At 35.3% G+C, this 11682-nt stretch overlaps 2 protein-coding genes across 2 annotated transcripts; both read left to right on the top strand.

Moving 5' to 3' along the window:
* Positions 1-572: 572 nt before the first annotated feature.
* LOAG_07744 (hypothetical protein) lies at positions 573-8529 on the top strand (the record flags this gene model as incomplete). Its single annotated transcript, XM_003143277.1, has 20 exons — positions 573-617; positions 961-1065; positions 1167-1329; positions 2206-2332; positions 2407-2458; positions 2679-2737; positions 2856-3002; positions 3522-3636; positions 3978-4141; positions 4304-4384; positions 4861-5010; positions 5129-5460; positions 5650-5822; positions 6039-6166; positions 6436-6629; positions 6807-6970; positions 7162-7271; positions 7648-7726; positions 7820-7909; positions 8014-8529. 20 exons carry the CDS (start codon positions 573-575, stop codon positions 8527-8529), a joined length of 2994 nt encoding a protein of 997 aa, XP_003143325.1.
* Positions 8530-8782: 253 nt separating this feature from the next.
* Positions 8783-11174, top strand: LOAG_07745 (hypothetical protein; the record flags this gene model as incomplete). The annotated part of the gene is made up of 6 exons (XM_003143278.1): positions 8783-8803; positions 9006-9183; positions 9258-9517; positions 9921-10037; positions 10651-10876; positions 11056-11174. 6 exons carry the CDS (start codon positions 8783-8785, stop codon positions 11172-11174), a joined length of 921 nt encoding a protein of 306 aa, XP_003143326.1.
* Between the last annotated feature and the right edge of the window lie 508 nt (positions 11175-11682).

Consider the following 11682-nt stretch of genomic DNA (forward strand, 5'->3'; position numbering starts at 1 on the left):
AGAAATGTTACCAGATCACTTTAAGATGAAAAGTAAGGAAAGAGCAAAGAGGTAACTGCATATGAGAGATCAGCAACGATCCGGAAAACGTTAGGATTTTGCGGCTGTCCGCGTGAATTCAGGATTTAAGAGCATATGACTGGGGGGGCAACTGAAAAAGCACACTTGCTTGAAATCAACTCTATAAACCCTCAAAAAGTTTACAGTTTGGGAAAGACGCGAAATTTGAACGAATACTTGAAACGTTACTGTTTTCGCAATATAATTACTAACAAGACATTCCCGAATTTATTGGCGAGAGGGTGGAAATGAGTGCTCGAGGGAAGTTCTCCCGGTAATTTTTATCGCCATTAAGGTCGTCATTGAATGATTAACCTTACCCTCTGGCTTGCTAACTCTAGATTTTGACAGTAAAGCATGCTGCCAAAAAAAAGGAATTTTCTGACAAAATAATTGGCCGAGAAACCTCATTTTATGATTCTTGGTTTACCAGTAATTATTTGCTAGCGTATTGTTTAAACTTATTGCGAGGAAGTGAATTTTTTCGGAAAGTGTATTACAGGACGGATAGTATGATGACGATGCTGGTTCTGGAGCCTGGTCAATTCAGAGTTCAGGTTGTTGTCATACTTTTTTCATGTTTCTCAATTCCTTTCTTTTGAACTTTATTTTTAACGAATTTCATTTTTCTTACACTTTTTCTTATTTTTCAGCGATATTATAATGTACAACAATTCCATATTTTGAGTTTCGCTATAATTTGGAGTTTCGCTGTAATATGAAGAGTTATAAAACCTGAATTAAGTTTATGAACTAATTACCATCAAGCTCTTGCACACAGATTTACTGGCCATATTTTAAAGTTGATCTGAAAGGATGAATTTACTTTAGTTGATTTTTTTTTTATCTTTTTGATCCTGATTTTTATTTGAGACTTAATGACTGTACAGGAATTTTGAGGTAATCTATGGGTCAAAAAACACGGCTCCCACGCGAAGATTGGGTATTTTCGTAGTGGATGAAATGCAAGGAGAAATCATTTTTTTATTTGACGATTGTCACTTGGTAAGTCGTACAATTAATAGGATAAACTACAGTAAGCTATCAAGAGTGTTCGCGAATTCGTTTCATTCGGCATAATCACCAAATGTATTGCACACATTTAGGTTGTGTCTTTTAAAGCCTTATCAGGCTTTCCTTGGTTGCCACCTTCAAAAAGTGGTATAGGATTTTGGATTAAGGGTCGCGAGAAAATGGCATTTGTTGTTGAGTTTGAGAATCCTGAAAGCATGAAGCAGGTGCACGAACTATTGAAAACAAAATATTTGGGTAAAATTTATATTTCTTTTCCCTTTTCTATTTCAAAATTCTCGTCAATTTCGAGTGTAAAATCTGGTATGTCTACTCTTTTTATACAGGGTGATATAAATATCCAAATTATTCAAGGCAGTAGGTTTTGCAGATTATTTTCACTCTTGTTAAAATATTTTTTGACTGATAGACAATTTTATTTAATTGTACTAATTTATCGGGAAGATTTTTTAACCAGATTATGAACAGTTCTCGACGAATAACTTACCGAAACGTGCTGAAGCCTTTCTGGGTCGAATTGTACAGTTAAGCTTTCCATTCATCAATATTCTGAAACTTCAGCAATAAAAAGAAAAAAAAACTTGGAATGTTGAGTTTGGCATGCCCCTGTGCAAATATTGAGTTGTCCGAAAATTATAGTTTTGGGCTTTGATCAAGAGAATGGGAGAAATGAATTCAAGGAAGCAATTGTTTTGTAATGATGTTATCGCTGTTCTTGAAATTCTGCTAACAGAACCATACTTTTCAAAATCATGTCTTTTTACTACCACCAGCCTTAGACGAATAGCGTTGTGGATCTCCACCTTGTGTTCCACATAGAACTGTGCTTTTGGATGTATTTCCGGAATACATGCTGGAATGTTAATGAAAAGCAGTTATTTGAAATTTGTTCCAAAACTTCATGCTTTCAGTGTCTGCAGAAATCAACGCGCAATGAATCCAACAGATATTGAAAGTAGTTCGTTTTCTTCATTCCTGTTTTTGGATAAATATTTTCAGTATTAAGCTTGGCATGTTTAATATACTGCATCCAGACCTCTGGAATTTGCCGAAAAACATTTGAAACACAGATAATCTTTTGCAACATCTATTTCTTGCATATCTCTGTTTTAGTTAGGAGGTGCTTTGACCGATGCGCGCTAGATTCTGCACTGGAACCGAGGGCAAAACGATCCAGGTTATCTAATCCATTAAGCGGTATTACACATGGTTCTCTGCAGGTTGAATACCCTTTAATCCGGTATGTGAATCGCTCTTTCACAAATTTTTGCTTCTAATCTCATATTAAAGTCATTGATCTTTTATTCTTTTCAGATCGAAAAATTTCATCGCAACGCGAGTGAATTTGACAAGCTCCAATGAAAAAGTATCTCGATTTGGAAAAAATAAAAATATAGTCCCATGACTTATAGTTCATCATGTCATCATTTTCTTACTCTTTGAAACTCTAAATTGATTTTCTTTGTTTTTGATGTCTAGGATGCGCTTAAAATCAATATTGATAACACTTAAAGAACATATGATGCTGATCGGGATTATGATCAAATCACTTGTATACTGATCTTTTATGAAATGTTTAATTGCAGGGTCATCGTGGCAGTAAACATATTAGCGCTTTGAGAATTAATAACGTGGAAACATCTGGGTATGTAGGTTCCATCCCTTTGTTTACGCTTTTGTCGTATTCAAGTTTTATGAAGATAGAATATTTATTTTGTCGATAGTTTTACAGCACCAGTTGAATATGTTTTCTTTTGTTATAGATTCGTGAATCTTGGTAACACATGCTATATGGGCTCCATGCTCCAAGGCTTGTTCGCGGATGTTATTTTTGCAAAAGATCTTTTCAAATTTTGTAAAATGGTCGAGGAACTTGGCTTGAATTTGAATGAAGAAATGCCATTAAGCTTGTATGCATTGTTTCCTTGTTTGATAACAACCTTATGAGTCGTAGATGGTTTACTAGCAGATTGCTTCGACTGTTCTAATTTCCCTTTCTCTTCTTCACTTCTTATCCTCGTCTATGTTGAGAAAGAAGAACCAAGGGGGTTTCGATTACAAGATCATTTAACCTGACGAGGCGAAATGAACGAAATATTCAGATTCAGCACTTCTCTGCTGGGTTTCTGAAGCTAGTATTACCTATATAACCTGTACATAATCTAAATGGTATTGACGTTCTCTTTCGGACTAACCCATTTAACGCGGTCGTTGATGCACGTGCTGATTGACTAATGTTTTCTGCATGTTGTATATCAGTATTACCGTAAGTATGAACAAAGCATAAATCCCAATTTGTGGAATAAATTGGGTAGATGCATAACGTTAACTCGAGTTTTATTTTGCGGCTAGGCTTTAAAGCCTCTTTTTTTCTCTTGTTGTACTGTGTTGTTAGATAAAACAAAAGTAAGAATACTATAAATTATTAGGGCAATTGCTAATCTTGCAAGCCGACGTCATCGCGCTACAAATTATTTGAAAATGGCTCTTCTAGCGATGATCCAAGAAATGTCAAATTTAAATCTCCATGGCGATGCGCAACAGGTTGATTTTTTTGCATGTTTTTTGAAATGGATGTATTTGACTAATATTACTTTCAGTTTAAAATTGACTCGTTTGATTTTTCCATTTGTAACTGTTTTGTCAATGATTTTAAATTATTTCTATGGACAAAAGGAAAAACTTTCCTAACGTTGTAAAACATACATCACGACGAATGCAAACGCCAACTGAGACGATTACATTGGAACACTTTTAGTACAACTTGAGTTTGTCGATCAGTGCAAATTTTTATGCAAATCTTTGTGCAAATTCAGTGCAAATTTTTGTGCAAATCTTTGTGCAAATTCAATGCAAATTTTTGTGGTAAACCTTTTTAATTGCAGGATGCTCAAGAATTTTTAGCTAATATTTTGAATAAAATGCAAGAAGAGTGCGATAAGATATTGTGCAAACAATATAACATTGAGGATAAAGAGGAACGAAGCAAAAGAAACCCAGTCACATCGAATTTTGCCTTTGTCATGGAATCCATTATAAGATGCAGAAGGTTCTTCTAATCTACTTGTTATTTGTCGCAATTTATTTAGCGTAACGGATAAGCCAATCGTCATCTATGCTCTGAATATCCGTTTTCCATTTGGCAGTAAGCTAAATAGTTATCTATAAAATATTACTGATTTTAATCAACTGTTCAAATGAGAGAATTCAGTTGTAACGCTGTTACGAAGAACAAAGAAGAAAGTGTAATTTTGCCAGTCTCGATCCAAATGGTGGACCAAGATGGTGTTGGGTAAGCAAGCAGATTTTAGAATAGTTGCCATAAATTAGTTTTTTAATCAAGATTCGAAAGATATTTACATGCCTAATGTTTGATAGTATTTATTTGGTTTTTAATCCTTTTACTTCTCGGACATTGTTTATCGATAAAGTTAAAACGAAAACATTTTGTGATAGTCTATAAAAAAGAATTCACATGCCCAGGTGGATCCGAGGAAAGATTTTATGAATTTATCATTTTTAGGCCAACAGAAGCTCCAGGGCTCGTCACAGTGCAGACTTTGATAGATGAATATTTAAGGACTGAGCAAGTGGACAAAAAATGCGAGATTTGCGGTTTCACGAGTGCAGATAAAAGCCAGAAATTTGCTCGAATTCCGAGATAATTTTATTTCCATTCAACTTTATTTTCAGTGACATCCAATTTTAAAATTTGATGGTATTTAAACTTTGTTTTGTACTTCCTTTCCTCACTAATATTTGTTTTAGATGTCTCATTGTATTTATCAAGCGATATTCCTTCAATGCATGCGCTGCTGTAAAACGTGATGATGAAGTGGGAGTTCCGCTGTATCTGACATTGACTGAAGATTTTACCGAAGGAGCAGCTCCGTTTCCACCTTTGTCACCAACTACCATGTAAGTGTAGGATTCCCAGAAGCGTTTTTTCGGCAGTGTTCTCGAAAAATGGTTAATTTTGCTGGATTGACGACAAATGATAATGAAAATTGTTCGGTACTATATGTTTTTGTTTAAGGGATATCGATTTCTCATCTGCCAAGATGCTCAAAATAAATTTGTTTCGGTATATGAGAAAATTTGTCAACCGCACACCCACCGATGCAAAGGGAGTGAGCAGCTCATCAGTTGGAGCTGCCGAATCAAGTAAAACTGGAACTCCAGAATTTGTTATAAAATCTTCAATCCCAACCTCCTCCGCGGCAGTCTTTCCGGAAATTATTCACACTGAAAGTTGGAAAGCGTTGAAGGTTGATGATGAGGTTGCATCAAATAAACACTTTCCACCAGGTCCTGTTTCCCGTAGAACAACCGGTAATAAGCTTGATATGCAATCAAAATCGTATAAAGGTTAATTCATAAAGGAACATTTCCTTCGTTCTTTTTTTTAACTTTTTAAAATCTTTCGTTTTTCACTTAATTCCTTCTTATTCCGTAGGCCTAGCAGGGATTGTGCTCAAATTACATGAAATTGACAAAGAGATCGTTGATTTCATTTTTACCAAAATTAAGCTGACGTGAAAAAGTTCTGAATTTCAGTTCCTCTAAATAGCATGGACAAGAAGACTAATAAAAAAGCTATGTCTGGCGATATGCTTCGCAGTGATGACAGAAATTCTGACGATGAACTCGTGTATCCTATGCCTGTTTCGCACAACAGTATTCTTGATCATGATAACATTCAACCAAATTTCCTTCCCACTTCGTCCGAAGTACATTTCCAATTTTTATTCTTATATGGGTAAGCAAAGGATGAAAGTTTTTCTTGCTTGATGCACTTTGTAATGCGGCAAGCATCAATCTGAAGGCAAAAGAGGTAAGAGGTCACGCAAGAGAATATGGGGAGGAAATGGGTTGCTAAGGAAAAACAATGGGAACAGAAAAAAATATCTTGACGGTTTAGACAAAGTATTCAATTAACATTTCAGGATGAAAACAGAAATTTTGCGAGTAAGCGTGTATATCCCTTCACTAAAGTACTAATAAAAGCAAAGCGAGCGGAGGATAAGGAAAAAGGAAAGTTGGTTGATTCGAAAAGTTTGTCAAATCAACAATGGTACTTCTTTATCCTAGCACTTTTTTTTCTGGACTGAATTAATATTGCCAACTTATATTAGAACATGATTTCTTACTTTCGATACCTTTTCACAAACTAGACTTCAGTTAGGCCTCTACCATTCTTTGAAGCTTAGGACCAAACCCATGTTTTTTGGCATTATTTTTCTGCAAAAAACAGGGTAATGTCACGGATTTTTATTAAGATTGATGAAATGAGGAAAAATAATATTAATGAATATAATGCTGAGAACTGTAAAAACACTTCAGGGATGAAAATACTGGGAGATCTAATTGGTGTAACCCCTCAGCTAAAAATGATGCACAGTCTAGCAAGAAGGACGATCTAGTAGCCGTCGCAGCTGATCTGAGCAAGCTTGCTGCAACTAACGTTTCACGAGTAACTATCGAACATAGAGAAAAAGAAGTTGAAGAAGTTGACACGAGCAAGGAAGTATCAGTAGGTGAATAAAACCTGTCAATCAGCATACTTGGATTTAAAAAATTAAGAGCAGTAAAGGTGAAAACATTGTTAACCAGCATCATGAAATTGAAAATGTGAAATGTTGGAATACATTAATGAGAATTATTAAAACTAGAAAAAGGAACTTTATTCGTTAATTTTTCTGTCCGAGTTTTAGTTCCATACAAACCAAAATCTGGAGAGTGCAATGCAGTTTCTGACAGTACTGATGGCCACGGAAAATCGAAACAACTTACTGCTGTACAAGATCATATGCTTAATATCAGAGTTGACGAGAATTATTTTGCCGACTTAAAGTCGAAAATTAATGTTCTTACACCGGTAAGTTTGGTTTTTTCTCAACCAGTGCATATTGAAAAATGTGCATCAACTAGAAAGAATAGAGAGGGAGAGGGTCTTGGAAATTGAACCAGTGGTTTAGATTTTGAAAATAATTTTTTGAAAAAGGTATGTTTTATCAGTTTTGATCAAAGGACGGTGCACCGGAAATCTAATGAAGAATAATTTTTGAGGATGGCAGAGGTCCTTTTCAACCAGAATCTACTTTAAAAGCAGGGCGTTTGCCACGAGAGCAGAGATTGCTTAGCTCTTTTTTTGCTCAAACACAGCGAAATCTGTCACGGTATCTCCTTGGAGTCTTTTTTTTTTGCACTAGTTCAACGAAATTAATTTTTACAAAACTTTTGCATAAATCTTTTAGTTTCATTAATCGAATTTCCTTAAAAAAATTTCTCTAGCTAGGTATATTCATTAGCGCCCCTGCAATATCCTTAATCCACATTCAACTATCAGTATCGAGTGAAATGAGAACCTATGTGTTGCTTGCACTTGGAATAGAGAAATGGTTGATGACAATGTATTGAAGTGTTGTTATTATCTCAGCTTGCTTTACGAGCACATTTAACCAAATCTTCAGCAGGAGTAAGTTTGTGAGAAGAGTACTCAGTTTGTCATTTTAATCATAATTTCATTCATTAATAAATCTTTTTTACTTTAAGCATTGACAATCCGACATCAAAAGGCGACTATACAGATGAGGAGCTTTACTTCATGACTGAAGAAGAACAAATCATGGCGGTTGGTTAATCTCTTTAGGAAGTTTGCTTCATATAATATATTGTTCAGCAAGAAGCCACTTATGATTAGGACAAAAATATGGTTAATTTATAGGCTTGTGAACGTAGCATTGCTGATCAGTTGAAATCCTCTCAAAAAGGCAATGAGATTTCTGCGGAAATATCGCAGGAAAGCGATGAAGAGGTTTGATTTTCTTTGTATAATCCTCAATAAGCTTTACAGTTGTTGCAAAGCTCTAAAGAGATGTTATTTAGTATTTATTGAAAAGAACTTTGAATGCATTTCAGAGTTTGCGTATACAGGATGAACCGATGAGCCAGGAATTATCGTCTCCTGATTCTGATGAAGATTTAAAATTGGACGTAGAAGTGGTTGAAGTAGTAGATTGCTCACAGAAGTTTCACAAACAAGAAAATGAACAAAGCGTTGATAAATTGATGAGCCAGAAATCATCATCTCCTGTAGCTAATGTAGAGGCAGAAATGGTCGCAGAAACAAAGAATTACCCAAAGAAATTTAACAAGGAAGGAGGAAAATTTGAAGGTGGGCGTAATTTATATTCTAACAACGCGCAAGAAATAGCCGAATGCGAACATGAAGATAAGGTGGGAATTAGGATTCTAGAAAAACAAGGAAATACTGATGTAAATGAGAAAGCGGTACAAGGAAATAACCAAAATACTTTTGGAATTGAAGGTGAGGATTTGAGCAAGCCGTCTAAATCTCTTGAAAACGTACTGCCAAATACTGATAGCACCGATTCATCTGCGTACAAGGATACGAATCAAAGTGATGAAAACTAACGGCTATCGAAGCCGAGTTCTATCCCAATGATATGTGGAGAACCTCGGAAAATGCGAATAGTACTGCTGATAAGGTTGGATAAATTATAACCTTGTGTTTATAACTAATAGCCACACCAATAGATACCTATTGATGAATTTGCTTGATGAATTTTGCGCAATTCTAATATTCCTCTGAACTTGACTCACAAAAATGAATATTCTGCTACCACAACCAAGCCAGTTACGCCTTTAACACTTAAATCTTTGAATGATGGCAAGGATTCCAAATTATGTTTATAACTAATAGCCACACCAATAGATACCTATTGAGGATTTCAAAACTTCGTTTTGACGCTGCAAAATACAAATTTCACGTGTCCTCCAGAAGACTTTCCCATTTTCTGTAGACTTTGTAATCTTTTTTTCCGATTTGCGCAATTTATATTATTTTTTCGAACATTTCGAGATTCCTTTGTTGAAACTTCTGGATTCAGAGTGGTGCCAGACGAAAAACATGCCTAAAAAAGAGCAGGTCTTCCACACCACCAGCACTATCATTCTACACTGAACGCGTGGTAGCATTCCCTGAAAGATATGCTTCTGTCGTAAGCGATAATCTGTTACCGGAGTTTAAGCAGGCGGTGGTTGGAGCAAAAACGACATCCTCAAATAGTAAGTTAAGTTTCTTAAGTACATTGCATTTTTCGTACCTAAGTTGTTTTCTTTTGATACTCGCTCTTTTACAGATTCCGCGTGTTCCATGGTGTCACCTGAATCTGCTTCAACTAATATTCCTCTGAACTTGACTCACAAAAATGAATATTCTGCTACCACAACCAAGCCAGTTACGCCTTTAACACTTAAATCTTTGAATGATGGGGATTCCAAATTACCGGCTAGACCATCGTTGTCTGACAACACAGATTTTGATGTAAGGAGCATTGGAAACTCGGACGAAGGATCATCGCGGAGCAGTATCAGTGACGATTTTCTGAGCACAGATGGAGTGAGCTTTGAGCTCTAAATTAAAGATATGGTAGGATTGTGAGAAAAAGTAAGCAGCTCTGAAAGAAGGAAGATTTCTGGTTCTGAAATTTTCTTTGCCTAAAAGATGAATCATAGAAAATCAATTATAAATCCGAAACGAATTCAGTTGACTCTCACCGCTCTATAGAGATTCTACAAAGATAGTAATGGAAGTATTTACAGACAATGAGCTTAAGAATCCCTGAAGTGAAGTAGAGTTTGAAACCGGTGAATTTCAAAGTAACAAATATCTTCCATATTTTCGATTTTAACGAATGTAAATGGTAACGAAACTTTGGACAGTCAGATTTTCACTGATAATTTGCTTGCAAAATTACTACTGAGAAAACTGATTCTTATTTGGTAATGTTTTTATATTCAAGAAGGAGATCTACGATGTATTTGGTTCAGAATCAGTTCCGTACAAACCACTAAGCTATAATAGCCGACGTTCAATTTGTCGATATATTGGCATGGATTTCAAAGTCGATTGGATGCAAGTTTCTGTTTTAATTTTGAGCATTGTCTTTTAATTTTAAATAGAAATTTGTTATTTCTGACACTAATTGAATGGTGCTATTGATACCTTCCAGTTACTCAAATCAGCATCCAATGCAGTGATTGCACCATTATAAGCTCTCTCAGTATGCGTCTCTTAGTGTTTTAATTGATGTGTAACCCGGTATCAGTTAAATTTGATGCTTTGGACACTAGCTAGCCAAAGCAGCACAGTATATTCCAAATTATCCTGGCATAAATCGCATAATATCCATACATGTCTCATTCATTGTCATTTCCACATTACTACAGTTGTTCAGACTGGTTTGTTACGTTCGTTGAGTTGAATGCGCTCGAAATGACGATAGATTTCAGGGTTCAGTCATCAGTTGTAGAGATGGATATATGCGATAAACCACTCACCCTGATTGGGATCAGAGGGGACTATAACTCCCTATTTCAATCACTGGCTTATTATATTGCTGGTAGTGAAAAGGATTATCGATTGCTTCGAGAAACTGTAACTTTATTTTTGATCAAGTTGAAAAAAATTGCTGAAAATTTCTAAAATCATTCGATAGTTGGGATTAGTATTAGTAATTTCTTTTGTTGCAGATTATTGGCTTTGAAGTGGAACATTCGGATAAATTTGCTGCTATAAAGAACTGGACAGATGACAATTGGGCTTGCCATTTAGATCTGTTAACGGACACTGGCATGGGAACTGAAATGGAACTTTACGCTTTTGCAGCAATGTTTTCTATTGATGTTTGGGTTTTTCACAAGAAAGAGTGGCTTTGCTATAGACCTAAGTTCTTGGCGATCGGTAATGAATGCGAAGGTAGACTATTGTACACCTGTTTATGCTTATTTTATGCTGTTCAGACGAAAAGTCCGAATTTTATATCAGATTTCAAACTGCTTTTAAACTTTCTAGGGTTTGTAATTATTTGGACAGCTGATATAATTTCTCATATTTCTCTTACTCAATTTTCAATCAATTTGAATAAAAATTTTTAGAAATAAATATTCGAGACTACTGCGTTGGTGCAAAGGAAGGTGTCTATCTGATGTGCGAAAATTATCTGTTTTCTCCAGTGCTCACGCCTTCGGTGCGGACAAAAATCTTTGTATTATGATTTTAATACTACTGGAAACTCTTTGATAGGAAAAATTACAAATTTTTTGAGATGTTTTTTGGTACGGGTAAGTAGCTTGTTATGGTTTCATGATGCTTCATGATGAGCAGTTAAATTTAGAATAAAATCTTCCTCAACAAAATTATACTCAACAGCTCAGTTGATAGCAATGATACTAATTTTGTGGAAGAAGATTCTCAATCTGAGGTAAATTTTTATGCTTATAAAAATCTCCACTTTTTAGGTGATTTCACCAACAAAAGACTACACATTCTTTATAATGGAAATAAACTTTCGTGTCACAAATATCACGAAGTATTAGCACGGATGTTTCTTGTATTTTTGAAGTAGAATTCCAATTTGAAAAAAAAAGAAGGAATGTTGGCGTTGTGAAAATTTCCACTGATGTGTGCGACTTATTTTCTGTATTTTCTTAATCCGAATATCTTAATTTAGAGTGCAGAAGTTCATGATGATAATAACGCTGAACGGCTTTCTGATATGGCTG

The sequence above is a fragment of the Loa loa genome, assembly GCF_000183805.2.
Source record: "Loa loa unplaced genomic scaffold supercont3.348, whole genome shotgun sequence".
In the NCBI taxonomy this organism is placed as follows: domain Eukaryota; kingdom Metazoa; phylum Nematoda; class Chromadorea; order Rhabditida; family Onchocercidae; genus Loa; species Loa loa.